The sequence below is a fragment of the Elgaria multicarinata genome, chromosome 6 (assembly GCF_023053635.1).
Source record: "Elgaria multicarinata webbii isolate HBS135686 ecotype San Diego chromosome 6, rElgMul1.1.pri, whole genome shotgun sequence".
NCBI classification, from domain to species: Eukaryota; Metazoa; Chordata; class Lepidosauria; order Squamata; family Anguidae; genus Elgaria; species Elgaria multicarinata.
Window position 1 is genome coordinate 104930013 of NC_086176.1, and position 17431 is coordinate 104947443.

At 37.2% G+C, this 17431-nt stretch overlaps 1 protein-coding gene across 20 annotated transcripts in view; it reads left to right on the top strand.

The window, feature by feature from the left end:
* Window positions 1–17431, top strand: part of TCF4 (transcription factor 4) — a 410485-nt gene that overhangs the window by 229906 nt on the left and 163148 nt on the right. For 16 of the 20 annotated variants that reach the window (XR_010025561.1, XM_063128224.1, XM_063128230.1 and 13 more), the window contains 2 exons: window positions 12909–13038; window positions 13222–13271. The exons of 2 other annotated variants lie outside the window; for them this stretch is intronic. Coding sequence is in view for 17 of the 18 variants with exons in the window: in XM_063128224.1 (XP_062984294.1) it covers window positions 12909–13038; window positions 13222–13271 (180 nt within the window). In the remaining variant the exon portion in view is untranslated. Of the gene's footprint in view, window positions 1–11605; window positions 12102–12908; window positions 13039–13221; window positions 13272–17431 lie in introns of those variants that run through there. 2 more of the 20 variants (XM_063128238.1, XM_063128222.1) reach the window with 2 other exon arrangements.

The following is a 17431-nucleotide window of genomic DNA, read 5'->3' on the forward strand; positions in this document are numbered from 1 at the left end:
GTCCACCCAGGCACTACAGGCTGCAATTCCATACACACTTACCTGGGATTAAGCCCTATTGAGCTCAGTGGGGCTTACTTCTGAGTAGACTGCACTGTAAGTCATTTTGCTGAAACAGACGACTGTCTAGGGCCGTAGCTAGACCTAAGGTTTATCCCAGGATTGTCCTGGGGTCAAACCTGTTCATCTAAGTGCCACACAGGGCATCCAGTGCTCAGGCAGGGGCGAACCCGGGATGATACTGGGATAAACCTTAGGTCTAGCTACAGCCTGGGTCTATCAGATATACTCACTGGAACCTTAATTGGTTTGCAAGCACTGCAAGAATATCATTTCAGGATAACATTCATTCTGATGCAAATTAATTTGTAGCATCTATTCAAAGTAGGGGGAAATCAATAAAATTGGAATTCAGCACTAAATACCTCTTTTAGACTGAAGCATGACAGTGTACTCTATCCCATCTAAAATAGGTTGACCTAGAATACATACAAGTATATAGTTGTGTATAGTTGATACACAAGAAAGACTAAAGGTAATTGACTTGTTAGGTTAGTTAGTCTTTTGAAACTTTAGTCTTTGTTTTGAAACCGTTTACCGAAGGAAGACATTTTAAGCAGGCTGTGATTACAACTTGCTGCTGAATTATGCACTAAAGGAATCGTTCAAAGAAGAATAAACTGACTAGGCATTTTTGCGTACAGTCCTTGTACATTTCACTTACATTACAAACTGAAAAACTATTTCGCTTAAACTGTATAAGTTTTGGAAATTAATTAGTTTTCACCCTGAAGCCACCTTGATGGCTTTTAAAGTTGAGACATAAAACTCTTCAATAAAGTAGAAATACATTTTACCCTTTTAAGTTTATTCTTTCCAATAGAAAGGAACAGTAGATTGGAGAACAAAGCTAAAGATGTCAGGTGTCATTTGGGCCTCATGCAGTGCAATTCTACATATGTCTACTCAGAAGTAAGCCCTACAGAGTTCAATGAGACTTACTGCCAGGTATGTGTGCATTGGATTGCAGCCTAAAATTGCAATGCGTGTAATTGAGATTATTGTTGTTGTTGTTGTTGTTGTTATATTTATTTATTTGTATCCCGCCTTTTGCTCAATACTGGGCCTCAAGGCGGCCTTACAAAGTTTAAAACATACATTGTAAAAACCTAGGAAAAGAAATGGACCAAAAAGCTTTTTTTAAAAAAATTAAAATTAAAACATAAATGTTTAAAATACACAACAAATTATAAGTGATTAACATAGATGGAGGACAAGATTATTCGCCAAAGGCCTGCTGGAACAAACAAGTTTTTGCCTGCTTCCAAAAGCCCATCAAGGAGGGAGCCAGCTTAGCTTCCCCGGAAAGAGAGTTCCAAAGCACTGGAGCAGCCACCGAGAAGGCCCTCTCCCATGGTCCCACCAAGTCTGCCTGTGAAGATGGTGGGACTGAAAGAAGGGCTCCTCCAGAAGATCTCAAAGCACGGGCAGGCTCATAAGGGAGAATACGGTCTTTCAAATAACCTGGACCCGAGCCATATAGGTCTTTGAAGGTCACATTGGATTCAGTGGGACTTAATTCTGAGTAGACATGCTTAGGATTGTACCTTAATAGCACAATCCTATACCTCTCTAATCAGAAGGAAGCCTTGATGCATTCAATAAGGTTTACTCCCAGATAAATGGGTAAAGGATTGCAGCCTAAGCAATCATTGGACCATTCTATATTGCTTGTGAATTGTACTATATACCAAGTGGCAGTTACCCAGATATTGACTCTTTGATATGGCACATTTCTAAATAGAGAAACATTTTAAATATCTGAACTTAAATGTGTTTTGTCTGGGAGAAGGTAGGGAAGAGCCTATGAATACAATTTGACCATTGTAAATATAGTATCACTGATAATAAAGAACACAGGAATGCAGACCTAACCTCCTTAGACCTCTTTTTTTATCTTTGTTGCTGAACAACAACAACAAAAAAGGCTAGCTATGGATATTTTTTGTTGGTATGAGAACTGATGATGTAGTGGGTTCTCTGCCCAAGTATTACAGAGCTGCTCTGTAAGCAATATTATATACTTCTATTTATTATGCAGAGTCAAAAAGAAATCCATGTCAGACTCATTGGGGTATAATAGTGCTTTACTCAGCTCTGGTAAAGTCTTTGCCAGAAGGTACCCCAAGTGATAGCAATGTCAAATTTGATGGATTTAGGCTGTAATCTCAAACACATTTAGGGAGAATAACAGTCAGACTCAGTGTTATCTTGAATACATACTGTGTAGTTATATCTGTGTTTTTTTTTTTTCCTTATTCAAAAGTGAGGGCAGGGGACAGAAATAGATTTGGCCCCTAGTGAGGAGACTTGTGGGGGAGTTAATGCTTTGCTCCTGCTGTGGCCCAGATCTGGATCTGGTCCTCACAAGTGAAATTTGCATAGAAGAAAAAAGCCTCCATTTGGGGAGGGGGTTCCTCTGCAAATTGCAGGTGCAGGGGCTCTGGATCGAGACCATAGTGGGGAGGGAGCAAACAATTAAAGTCCTTCCCAACTCCCAGGGTAGGGTCCTGATCTGAATTGTTGGGGGCGCATGCTTAAATTATTCTCAGTGAGGCTTACTCTGGAGTAAATAGGCATAGGCTTGTATGGTTAAAATAGGGTTATGGGGATACGTAATGCCAGGTCATCAAAAGCATAGCCCATAGCTAGACCTAAGGTTTATCCCTGGATCGTCCAAGGGTCAAACCTGTTCATCTAGGTGACACACAGGGGATCCAGTGCTCAGGCAGGGGCGAACCCTGGATGATCCCAGGATAAACCTTAGGTCTAGCTGTGGCCATAGTTTGGTGATTGGGACCAAAGGTCACCTTTTCATTCTCTTTCCTCCTCTCTTGAAAGGGTAGTCCTAATTTTCAGTTTGGGGGCTAACTATGATCATATCTCCACTAATGTTTACGCTAGTCATAATTAACCCAAGCCAGCATTTGCAAACACATTTTTGAACGTGGTTTCCAACTGTGGTTTGGCATTAACTTTGTTTATTAGAATAGAATATAATGCCAAACAGCTTTATCTTCAAAACTGAGATGCCCAAAGCCCTGGAACTGTTTCCCTAAGCCCTGAGTGTCCACTGGTGCTAATGGAAGACTTTTCTAATGGCAATGCTGGGGTTGATGGTTTTTGGGAGTTGGGTTACAGTTGGGTAGGAAATGGTTGATCATGATCTGATTGGCATGCAAATTAATTGAAGTGTTTATTTTATTTAGGGTGATAAGTTAATTAGCTGGCTTTGCTGTCTATAAAATCCTAGTAATTATTTCAGAATTTGCATATATCGATATAAATTAGCATATGCAAATTGTATGCAAATCTGCATTTTATGGGCTTGTGACCTGAATCTTTTAAGCACCTAGCGACATTGCTAGGTGTTTAGAGGAGGTGGGAATGTTTTATTCTGGTCGTACTTTTATATTTCAGTTATGAGGTTTTTATATTTTACATTGTTTTTACAGTGCCCAGAGCGCTTCAGCTATGGAGCGGTTTATAAAAATATAACATATGGAAATGTAATAAATAAATATATTTATATGTGAAGGGGGAGGAACACTTGAGGGAAATGTTTACTCAGAAGTAAGTCCCATTGAATCTGCACCAAGCCAAAGTTTAGAACATGTCTATCAGTAAGAATATTTTAGCCTAGAAAAGAAGATACATCAGATCAGGTTAGGTTCCTGATCCCGGCACCAGCTTTAAAAATATATTTCCAAAATTGGTAGATTTCCTGATCAAATCTTTAACAATAAATATGCCATTTTTTCTTTAGCATGGAGAGATGAAGACTGTTTTGAAGCATTCCAAGGACATAACAGTGAAAACAGAGGTCAAGGCCTCAGCTAGATGAGGGGGGTAGTTGGGCGACGATCTTGCGATTTTATTATCGTAAGATCGTCGCCCTGGACTACACGCAGCACGTGACATCGCGACCGCCATTTATTTTTTAAATGAGAAAGAGCGCTCGTGCGAAAACCCTCCCCGCACCCCACCCCTGATGGGCACAGAGCTCCTGAGGAGCTCTGTGCCCAGCTCCCAGCTCCCCGTAGTTACTTGCGAGGAGCTGGGACAACCTGCAACACCCAGCCACACATTCCATGGTCTCGGGATCAGTGCAGGGCCACAGAAAAACCGGGCTAGAAAGGTAGGGCAAAATCCCAGGGAAACGGAGGGATCATCCCTCCCTGCTCCCGGGATGCCTTGTGTGTCATGTGAATGCACAGGGATGATCCCGCGGTGATCCCCAGAATATTGCCCCGTCTAGCTATGGCCTTACTGGATCAGACCAAAGTTCTATCTAGTCAAGCATCCGCTTGCAACAGTAGACACCAGATGCATCTGGGAGGACTACAAGCGAGTAGCATTGCTTTCCCCTGCTTGTCCCTTGTTTTGCTATAAATAAACACAGGTATTAGTTTAAATCTGTGTTTAGCAGGTACGTCTTTTTCATCTTTCCCTAGATTAGATGCAGGGGGCCAATTTGGATTGGGACCCTAGAATGGAGGTGGAGGGTTTTTAAGATCCATATTGGGTCCTCTGTGCCTATTCCAGAGTAAAAATGAACAAAAGATGTAGCTGCGAGACTGTGATTTAAAGCAAGGTCTGTTTTGGACCTCTGGGTACTCCAGTGTAAGAACTCTGAAGATGAGAACAATACTTAGTTTGCTCTGGCGGAAAAGAAGGGAGCACAGTTTTGCTAATTGCGATCTATTTTGTGCCATTGACATCATCCCCTTCATCATCAAATCATGGCATCAGTAGTTATTTTCACTCTTATGTTGGACCATCTACTCTTTTTTTTAAAAAAAAAAAAATAGCAGCCCAATGATGTCCAGGATTAATCCATGATTATACCCTAAAAAACAGCTAGCAGACAAATAATGGAACTACTTATCCATTATATTCAATGTTCAAAGTATGCAATTAAGGGAAATTAATTCATCGTTGATATTTTTTAAATAGAGAGATTTAATCTTGTATCTCAACCACGAGATATTGCAATTGAAGAGAGGGAGTAAAGAGAAGAATTAAAATAATTATCATTGACATTAATGCACAATAGCTTGTTCCAACATGATGCATTTTAAGATAATGTCAATGAGGGGAGAAAACCTTCTGGAATAGTATGTATCCACTTAGTAAATTTTTGTTGAAGTATGTGGACATCTGACGCTTTATCTCAAAACAGTGTAAATAAAATTAAAAGGAGCTTTGGTTTTTTAAAAAAATTCCATTCCCAACACAGAGGGACACTATCTACTTGCTCCAGAGTCAGCACCATTTGTTTTGTTGCATTAGGGGGAGCAACAGATTGTACTCCAGAATCCTGATTTCATTCAGGATCAAAGTGGACAAGGCAAAGACAGGGCTATTGGATTCAGGGTTTGCTGTCTTCAAGAGGAAGGGGCCTTATCTGAAAAGAAGGGCTCTGCTCGCCATCAATGGCTTCTAGTCCTGATGGTTGCTACCTCTAGTATTGGAGACAGTGAGACTATCTATAGCAGTTGCTGGGGAATATGGGTGTGTGGGTGCTATTGCACCGTGTCCTGCTTGTGGGTCCCTGCCTGACAGCTGGCTGGCCACTATGGACCCTTGGTCTGATACAGCTCTTCTTATTTTCTTATGTCCCTTTATCAGTTTTTTTTGGGATGCCCCACTTCCTGAACAAAGCACAGCTTACCCCATTCAGCAAAATCTCCTCATTCTCTGTGTAGCATTTTCAGAGGGCTGGAGGAGCTGCCTGAGAAGCGCGGGAATGGAAAGTTCAGTCAGCGCAGTTCATCCAGCTTAAATCTGGATGCCCATAGAATTTGGCATTTTGTTTTGCTCAGTCTTTGAACATGTCACCTCTGTTTTAGGCTGCAGTCCTATACACAGTAACCTGGCATAATCCCCATTAGTGGGACTTACATTTTAGTAAGCCTTCTTGGATCGTGCATTGGGGGGATGTATATCCTGCTTTCCATATAATATTCTATGGGGAGGAAATACCACTCTGTATACCACTCATAGTGGCATCTACTGGAGTATTCATGTGGCAGAGAAGAGGCAGTGTCATTTCCCTTTCTCTAGGAATTCTTTGATGGAGAATCTTGGTATGATAAAGCACCGTCTGGTCCATTGTTATTAAGAACTAGGCTAATTTTTTCATTCACCTTGCCTAACAATACCCAGAACCGGTAAGATGTCATAATAGGCAAGTTAGACTTGCTGCATTTTTGGTTCTTTCCATTTCTCTGTCATGAATGACTCCTTTCCTTAATTCTCAGAGAAAAATAAATATTTGACTTTGATGATTTTGATGCACGGTGCTTTGAAAGCTAAAAATGATATGTTGAAGAGTGGTTTGTTAAATCTTCCAGTTGTAGGATACCCTGTATCTTTGTGCCATGTAGGAGAACAATAGCAAATGGGTATTGCAGGGCCTTATAGCAATGACACGACACAGAAATCTACAAGGCATCCACCTTTCAATGCCATGCAGCCCACCCACCGTCCCTCTCCCCCCCCCACCCCACCCCCTCCCCCCTCCAACACTTCTCTAAGCCTTTAGGCTATTCTGCTTTCTTTGCTGCATAAGAAGGGAGGAACATATGGCCCAGAGTCACTATAGATCACATAGGTTTGTGATGGTAGTGTAGAACTGCAGCTGTTTGAGTGTAAGAATGCCCAAACATGTATTCAACTTACAAACATTTGGCAAGTGTTCAGAAAAGGAGCGTAATCTGGTTTCATCTAAGACTTCCCCCCCCTCTGTTCTACATTCTCATGAAGTAGTGTTTGATATCTGATCACCATTTAATAAAAGTGAAAAAGAAAGGGAGAAAGAATATATCCAGGAAGTGTGGTCAAAGGGTCTTTCCCCAGAAATATTTTCCCTACCCTGTTGGTTTTTTTCGTGTGTGAAAAATATATGTTAATTTCTTTTAACAAATTGCACCATTCAAAGACATTTACCTTTTATAATTATTCATGCAGAAAGGCACCACTCATATTGTTCCAATCTTAGTCATCTTTGTAATTACAGGTAAATATGATAGTTTGGGGGAGGGGCTTATTTTCCACACATCATGTTTAAAAATGTGTGTGTGCAGGCACACTTATGTGTGTGAAATTAAAGTTATCTAAAAACAATCATTTTCACTTAAAAAAACCCCCAAAACCGCCCAGAGAGCTCTGGCTATTGGGCGGTCTAGAAATGTAATAAATAAATAATAAATAAATAAAATTTTACAATTTATAAGAGTTACTGCCATTTTTAATAATAATAATAATGGATTAATCTTTCTTTTAATTAAATGTAATCTCTCTTAAAAGTTACCCTTAATTCTTGGTTTCACTTTCTCAGCTTTTTAGGTAGGATTCATTAGCCAGTGCAGGGCTTTGTATGAAAAGGTAACGTGTAAAAAGAAAAGAAAAGAAGAATAAGGCATCAGGGAAGGAAGGAAGGAAGGAAGGAAGGGAGAAAGGAAGGAAGGAAGGAAGGAAGGGAGAGCTGTGCACTAGAAACAGAGTTTGCATTTTGTATAACAGGTACATATCCAGCCTTACAAAGAGGATTGCAAAATAAATCTGGCAGTGGGGATTTGGCATTGAGACTATTTTCCTGCTATTGATGACCCAAATGTAGATCAGGAACTGGCAAATTCAATGTGTTTGTTGTTGTATTACTGAGTATGTTATAAACTGTAGAGATACGTATGCTTGGGCTGAAGGGGATTATATAGAACATCACTAAATAATTATAATATTTCGTTATGCAACTCCTCCTGTCAATGAAGCTATAGTTTTGGCTGACAATTTAGTCTTCTGTATGTTTTGTTTTGAGAAGGATCTCAATATTCAGACATATTCTAGTATGTGTGTGTGTGTGTGTGTGTGTGTGTGTGTGTGTGTGTAGCCTCAGGGCAGGGCCCAGTCCTCCTCTACTCTGTACAGGGTCGTGCACGTTAGTGTGCTGTATAAATAAATCAAAATGAGCTCATGTAGCTACAAAATGGCAAAAGCAGTGTCTTGGTTACTTTGTGGTCATGTCTCTCCCAATAGTGAAAGCAAGAGCGAGGCATTTTATTTTATTTTTACTTTTTGCTGATTCCATCTTTCCTTGGCCTGGAAGATTGGATGACAGTCCAGAACATTGTGGGAGATGGTGCAAGGTGCTGCATGGGAACAAGGAATCGGCAAAATTTGCATCCTCCCTTCCTCCAGAAGAGGCCTCCGCTTGATTACAGAACCTTCGCCAAATGGGAGAACCCCTTCTGTTAGTAGAAGGGCAACTCAAGATTAGTGATGTGCCGAAAATTTCTTCCACATTTTTTCAGACATTCTTATTCAATTTAATAGAAAAGAAATTACTTTAAAAGAAAGAAAGATTTTTTTTTGAGAAACGTACTTGGTTTGGTTCTCGTGTTTACCTTACTTATGAGGTGACCAAGGAGTGTGCATGAATGTCCTGTCTTTTGTTATACAATCCTCCTCCAGCAGATTGTAGCCTCCTCAGCTTCCTGTATTTTAGTTAACGCCCAGGGGAAGACATGTGGTAATTCCTCCCATGGTTCCCCCTTCCCCAATTCATATTAGGAGGTTGGTTGCAGTGCAATGGGGATATGTGTAATAGAAAAGGAAACAGACAGCACTCTCAGTCACTTTACAGTGATTAAGGAAGCTCAAAAAACAAAGAAACTATGCTACAAATTGTGAAACTGGTGGAAAGTTCCTTCATGGAGAAATTTGGTGATTTGCCCCCCACCCTAATTTGTCTGCCCACAAATAGGGTAGAGAATTTCAAGAGGGCATTTTCACACAGCTCTACTCAAAACTCAACCTATGATTCCAGTATTTAATTATATGTATTCGTTTGTCTATTCAAAGAAGTTTATATAGCTGTCTTTTCAAATTTAAAAGCCTTTGTGGCTACTATCAGGAGATCGATAAAATCCTACAAAATAGAAGCAAACCGGCTGCCAGTAGCTGTTAAAACAGCAGACTAATATAACAGAAATAATAGTAAGAGAGCAGCTAAGTTCAAGTAAGGTGAAAAGAAAAGAAATAAATACTCATTGCAAGAAAAACACACACCAAAGTGATCAAGATGGACCTTCCCTAGCATCTATAAGAGAACAAAGATGTATCTATGTGAATACATCTAGGGGAGAGAGTTCCAAAGCTTGGGCACCATCACAGAAAAGCCCTTGCCTCACAGAAAATGCAAGTACATGGAGGAAAACTTCTGAAGATGATTTGGGTGAAGGCAAACCTCCATGCCAACCGTCCAGGCCAATTTGGGCTTTGTGGATCAAAACCAAGTGTACTACTGGGATATCTTGCAGTAATTATTAAGAATTACTGTTTTTAATAGCTGTTTTTATAAGGATACTGTTGTTTTTATGTTTTTAAACGTTGTATATTTGTTTTTAATGTTTTTTGTTTTTAACTTTTGTAAACCGCCCAGAGAGCTTTGGCTATGGGCGGTATATAAGTGCAATAAATAAATAAATAAATAAATAAATATAAATAAAAAGCTTTTTTCCCCTCTGGCAAGTAATACAATTAAGTCTGGACTCTAGGAACCAAACATGTTCTTTGGACTTGTTTTTCTTGAACTTTTGTCACTGGAGCAGAGTTTCAAAAGCAGTTTGTGATATGCCATGAGGTACATTTCCCAACCCCTTGGTTGCACCTGAAGTAGCTCTTTGGATTTCAACCTGTGTCTCTTAGGATTCCCAGTAGTTAGCTTTTAAAACTTCAACATTTCCTGCACAGTACCAGTAAAGCACAGTGATATCCTCGAAATCAAAGTAGGTACAGTGTAGAAAATTCGCAATCCTTATAACCTTATCAGAGAGCAGCATATACATTTTTTTCTTGGCACCTCTAAAGGTTTGTTTCGAAGACAATCTGAAATACAGACGTTTAAATATAAAACATTTCATTCACTTTTTAAGTTTAAAAAGCTAAAATGTTTCATGGCAGCTTCATTTTCGAAGCCTTCCCTTCCCCCCAGCTAAAAGATGTCAGCAATGACTGAACAATAGTAAATGCCTGTTGTTCTATTTACAAGTATCTCAGAATGAGTAGATATATATTTATCTTAGTTCTCCCCAGTGGAGTACTTAGAGAAACCCCCAAAAGAGCACATAAATGGATGTTTTGTTGCCTCAAAAGAATGACTTGGCTGTTTCAATGAAAAACAAAGGCTTAAATAAAATTAGAGGCGCTTATGTGAGAGGCTACAAAGGAGAGCTAGTAGTGTCCTTGTTGTATACATATACTTCATGCGCTTGCAAGCATGCCTTATTATTATTCACGGATAGCATCATATTAATTTTTTACTTGGATGAAAAATAAAGGTTTTCAGTGAATGGAAAGGGTTGGGGTTTTTAGTGCTCAGTAAGGCTTCTCACAAAGTTTCCTTTTTGTGCACCTTTTAAAGGATGTATTTTATAAATAACGTATCATCTTGATTAAAATCTCAGGCTACAATTCTAGCCATTCTTTCTTGGAAGCACAACCCATTAACATCAGTGGAACTTAGTTGTGAGTAAAATCATTTGTTGGCTATGTTATTGTAAAGGCTGTGCTTTTGTGAACCGCCCAGAGAGCTCCGGCTATTGGGCGGTATAGAAATGTAATAAATAAATAAATAAATTTGGGAGCATCACAAACCCTTCATCTGTGCTGGGTTTCCTTATTTCAGACTTGATAATCCCAGAGTTCCTTGTATTTTTGGAAATTTAAGTATTTTGCAGCAAAAGTTATTTCCTGTGCTAAAAGTGAGAGAGAGGTCATAATTGAACTAAACAAGTCAAATATCAGGTTTGAACACATTTATTTTGTGCTTATTTCTGTTGCACATGCCAGCAGTTTCCCTCTGTACTTACATTATAACTTACTTTAGAGGTCTTTAACAGGGACAAGAACACGAATAATGATACTATGAACATATCAGTTAATTATACATATTCTTGTTTATAGAAATTAGTTTATAAGAAGGTAGATGTACTATAAATTATGTTTGACTATTAAAACTTAGAGATCATTCCCATGGGTATTGCATATTCAGAATTGGTATGTTTGATTTTGTGTCCAAAAATGAGGCTGAATAGGGGTTTTCTAATATTATTTCGTTATAAATTTATTCTTCAAAACATGAAATCTGCTTGTTCCACAGGATATTTATGCACAATTTAAAACTTTTTGAAAACAGTTAATTCGGAAACTTATTTCGACATTGCCTAAAGTATAGAAAGTAGTTAGAAGGGGAACATACTTATCAGCTCTTAATTATCTACCAAACAACTTGTGATTCTAATGCTTTCTTATTTTTAAAGCTATATATGTCAGAATCTCTTCCTTTCTGATTTTGCACAAAGTTGGAGTTTAGGCAGGACACCAGGCAAAATCCAGAAAGCAGCTCATAATTTACTAGCAATTTACCACTTGCACATAAAGGAAAAGAAATTAATATGCATTCCACAATGAAAAAGTTATCTTTGGATTTTATTTTTTATTTTATTCTTTTTGCAAAGTATTTTCCAGCTCATGGGTCATATTTGACCAACTGCTTTCAGACGGAAGACATGGCACTTTGTTGAGGTATTTAAGAATCAAAAAGACTGTCTTAATTTAAAACAAGGAGCCTTTGTTTTAGTTGGTGACTGTCTTGTGAAATTTTTCAGTTCTCAGCGGGTTAACCAGGGAACAGGGGCAGAGTCATAATTGGCCTATTTAGAGTGTTTTGCATGTGAATAGTGTGTTAGTGAAGCATTACTAAGTCTGTTGTGAGTGACATGGTGATTAGAATTTAGATTAGGGAAAACACATTCTGTACTTTATCAAGTACAGTAATTAGTTCAGTCAGTAAAAGTTGATTACAAGTAACGATAAAGTTAGATTTTTGGTACTTAATTTTAAAATTTCTTTATTAAATGGAAAATTTCTTCATCATATAAATGGTAGTATCTGCACCTGTTTTATTGCATATCAGAAAAAATTAAAAGAACAATGTGTTCAATACAGAGTATTATCAGGGGATTTATATATTATGGGTAAGTTTCAATGTAGTTAGAGCAATAGAATTTTTTTTTTAGAAAATGTCAATCTTTGCTTTTTCCTTGTTGTTGTGTTCAGATACTATTTCTTCTGGTTTAGTAATAGCTGTTGATCATTCAAGAATAATTACAATTTCATATTTGTGGATGTTCACTTTCTTACTTAATAATATAGACCGAATAATCTTGAAGAAGTTTGATACAACTTCTTCTATTCACTAGTTTTATATCTCTCACTCCCCCAAGTAATTAACAAAACTCTAGTTTTCTTTAGCGATGTCTAATTTATTTTCACATCTTAATCCTAGATTGTGATTACTACATTTTTTTTATTTTATTGTAACAATTTGCTACTTTTCCTGTATATATTTAACACAAACATTTTTTTTCCTTTATAGTGAATAATTATTTCTCTACAATGAAATTATTTTGCAGGTTCTGACTACAAAAGTCAGTAACAGGGTAAAACTTTATGTTGATGAATACAATACATTTTGTTCACCCTGAATAAGGGAGGGGGGAGAGGGAAAGGCAGACAAGGAACTTTCCTTAATGAAGTTCCTAAAAAGTCAGGCTGATTTTAAGTCTCCCCTTTCACTGAAAAGGAAATCCATGTTATCGGAACTGTTTTGTAATATCTGAACTTAAGTTTGGAAATGTACTTTTGAGTTAGTAATTCATTTTGCCAGTCACAAAAGGTTGTTTTTGTTTTTGTTTTTTAGCAGATGTTATTTAAATCAGCATAGAAAGGCTAGTAGGGGGAAAGTTAGATGTAACAATACTTATTTTTCAAAAATCTTTTAGCAAAGTCTCCTCGGAGGTGACATGGAAATGGGCAACCCAGGCGCTCTCTCACCCACCAAACCTGGCTCTCAGTACTATCAGTATTCTAGCAATAACCCGCGAAGGAGGCCTCTGCACAGTACCTCTGTGGGTGAGTTACTTCGTGCTACTTTCTTTCTCCACATTTCTATAAGGAAACTTCCACTGAACTTCTATCTTATAATAATTAATAAGAAATGTTAGTTCAGTGCTAAATCTTAGATCTGAAAGTAGCTGTGAGGATGTGAGCCTGCAAACTTGCATCTTATAGCCACACTGTGTCTTCTTCTTTCAGAAGTACAAACAAAGAAAGTTCGAAAGGTTCCTCCAGGTTTACCATCTTCAGTGAGTACTCCTTGTCTATCTTATTATTTGCATTTCCATTGGTTTCTTCGACTAAAAGAAGTGCTATTTGGCATGTTTTATGAGTCAAACCAATTCTTATCCTAAGCCTTTATTCATAATATCGGTAGACAAAATGAGTTCTCTGTAAAAATGTTGTCTTCTGACCACAAGGATAAGTAACTGTTGATGAGTGTTGTTATTTTTTTTTTTAATAAAAAGAGAACTTTGGAAAAGTGCCTCTCGTTTGGATAGTTTTACCAGTATCCAACTCCAGAAAGAATACGCATTAGTTTCACGTGCTGGTTAACTTCTTTGTCAGTATTATGATGATTTATGGATTTGCATGTTAAAAGAGATTTGTGAAGAGGATTTATGAAACATTTACATGGGTCTGAGCCCAGAATAGAAAGAGGACGTCTTCATTTTCCACGGAAGTTTTTGCATTAGAGCTGTAAATGTACTTGCACAAGTGCCTGTCTCAGTGTGTGTGATTCCAGGTGTCAACTAGTTGACTCCAGGTGTTACCAAAGGAATTATGGGCTACTGTAATAAATGAAGGCAAAGTTAATAACCTGATTGCCCTGTTCCCATCCTTTAAGGAAATGATATGTGTGTGTTTAGAATTTTTGGTAATATCCTAATTAATTACCTGCATATATTTAAACTAGATATACAATAAAAACTAGACATACCTTTTCAAATAAGGGAGTCCTTGCTTCAGGTGGGGAAATAAGCTAATGCATGGGTTCTTGATTTTTGCTGCACATTATTCTAAAAATAAAAAAATCCTGTAAACTGTAATAATAATGCAATATGCCATATTTTAAAGAAGCTACCATTTTGACTGATTTGTAAATTAATCATAGTGCTAATCTGTGATGCAATAGGTATATAGATAGTTCTATATGTAAAATTTAAAATATATGACCTTGATATTATTAGAAGTTGTATTATAGTAATGGGAGTCAGAGTTGCAATGAGTTGCAACCTATACCCCACCTACATCCGAGCAATCCCACAGGCATTTATGAGATTACTTGAGATTAGCATTTATAGATGTCATCATAAACTAGATGGAATTTGAAATAAATAAACAATAATAAAAACCACTTATTACAAAACTGGTACTTTTAATTTCTGGTTTTCCTGTTCTTTTATCAGTAAATAAAAAGACTCACTAAAGGTAGCTAATATTTTTTACAAGTAGAGGTATGTACACCCCATTTATGTCATTATCTGATATTTTCAGTGATCCTAATTAATTTCATGCATATATTTAAACTAGACACACAATTCCAGTCCTTAAAAGCTATAGTTTTCTTGCTACTATTGACCAAGTTGCATAGAAGATTTAAAGGAATGAAATCAACATATTTAAATAATATGGTAGTTATGATATAGGATATGCAAATCTTTGTGCATGTTGCTGAAAAATAGGTAAAAATTAAAGTTGACAACAAAATTAGACTTATCTATTTTTGGCTATCAGAAAAAATCAAGACAAATGTTGATTCAGATTACATAAGGGGGTTGGGGGGGGTTTGTACTTTTTTTTTTTTAAGACATACTTGATTTTTTTTTTTTTCGTCAAGGGACTTGGAGAGGAGTGCTTGTAGCAAGCGGCCAATTTGCTTTACTTGAAACTTTAGCATCTTATAGCTTTTATTACAACTGCTAGTGATATATATCTTGCACCTGTTTATATTTTGAATCAAGCTAGTATGTAACATGGATAATATTAAACATAGTGGAGAGTACCTTTTAAATGTCCTGATATAGAACAATTGCTTCATAAACAAAAGTCCCTGAACTTAAAAGATATAGTGCCATATTTTCCTCATTTAAAAAGAAAATGAAGGACCTGCTTTTTAAATATATTCTGATAAGCAAATCATACACCTTTGTATTTCTTAGGCCCATTTTTCCCCATATCCATCCACTTACTTTCTAGAATCCATTTGGTTTTGAAAATATTTCATTTAAAAAACTAACCATTTGCAAGGAAACGAAATGGCTATAAGTGGACAGAGGATACTTATAATGCTACAAGTTATAATGCTTCAATTGTTTTTCATACATTAAAAACAATTGAACAGGTTGGCATCTCCATAAAAGGATTTGAGATAGTTCAGGAAGATGCAACAGGGAAGCTGTTAGAACTTCATTGTTTTTACATTTTTCTTGCTGGACATTTCAGGTATTTGGCTATTCCTGTGAACTAAAAAAAAGAAATTTTAAAAAATAATCTATTAGGATTTCCTAATTCCTAGCCAAAAAAATCTTTGATTACAAACTTTAGATTTCATAGCCCATCTAGTTACTTGAATATGCTGAAACCTATTGTTTGAAAGATATTGTTAAAAAACACACAAAATGAAACCATTTTGCCACTAATGTTTTTTTCTGAATACGTACTACCTGATGATATTATTGTGAGATATTATCCAGCATATAGGGGGGAAACATAGGAATTCTAATATTATCTTTCATAGACATGTTTGAACAATTATTCACTTTCATGTGGTTATATATGGGGCAGAGTTCTCTAAAAATACTATATTATATGAAAGGGAAAATGTATTTAAATAATGCATCTTGTCGCATCACAGTAGATGATGCTATTATGTTGGATAAACAGTACTCATTTATAAATTGACTAAACAGATTATATTGTACTTAGCTGATAGAATGGAAATATTCTCATTCTATTAAAAATATGGCTATTAAACTGTCACTGAATATTCATCAAATGTCTATAAAGGGCTTCAGGAGTTGTGTTAATGCACAGATGTCAATAACAAATTTCCATAAATGTATAGAGAAAGAAAGAGGAGAGAGAGTCTCAGGTGGAGAAACAAACAAATATTTTCTAGAAAGCTTTCTTACTTAGAAAGTCTATGTATGTAGACTGATGGGGAATCACTTCAGTGGTATGCCAAGACAATGTTTAATAATCACATCTGTGTCTAAGATACACATCTATTGCACCATTTACCCAGATGGACGTGTCTGGTGACTGGGACATTCATTTTCCCACTGCTTCTGTACACAGTTCCATATACAACATAAAAAGGAACAGTAACATCAGAACCAACCCCTAGTTTCTCAGGCTTTTCCTACTGTGGATGAGAAGGAATTCCTTCATTATCTAGATCAGCTTTTCTCAACCTTGAGACCCCAAATGATATTGGACTACAATTCCCATTGACCCACCATCATGGCTAGAGATCAAAAATTATGGGAGTTGTAGTCCAATATCTCATCTGGGGACCCCAGTTTGGGACAGCTGATCTAGATGACTACTAAGCACAGCTACTGAAAGAGAATAGCTTCGGCTATTGGGTGGTATAAAAATGTAATAAATAAATAAATAAATAAATAAATATTATTAGGTAAGGAACAGCTTTTCTCTGGTCTTTAGCTATCACATTTCTATATATTCAATTAGTCTCTAGCCCCTTCACACATCTATAGCTGCTTCTCCATGATATAGACTCATGTCACTGTGGGCTCTTTATGAATAATACAACCATATTAGCACGCATAATAATGTGAATCTCTCACACATAATCTGCCCCTCCCAGTCAAGTACTTGCAGCAATGTGTGATTGCACCATGGGAAAGTAGTTTCCTTGCTTTTCCACTACATTTACATTTAGTGGGCCCTCTTTCAGGTATCTTCAAGAAACATATTAAGAACATAAAACGTTTTCCATCGATGCAAAGTTTATGCTCATCCTAAAACAAGTTCGTAAGGTTTCTATTTAACACTGAGATCGTTCAGGTTTTTGCTCCTTTCTTCTTTGGACTACATCACCAAGTAGACCTGTCATCCCCATACCAGTCTGATGAAGCCAACCCCATTAATTTCAGTGGGGTATCATTTGGGGTTTTCCAAGAGCTGGCTCTTATTTGATAACTCTCAAATTAGTATGTGAACTGATTGCATAAAGTGTAGTTGAGTAATCATCAAGAAATGCTATTTTGGGCTGCATTAATAGAAGTATAGCTTCCAAATCGTGCGAGTTACTGGTTAGGCCTCATCTTGAGTATTGCATCCAGTTCTGGACACCACACTTCAAGAAGGATGCAGACAAACTGGAGCGTGTTTAGAGGAGGGCAACGAGGGTGAACAGCAGTATGGAAACAAAGCCCTATGA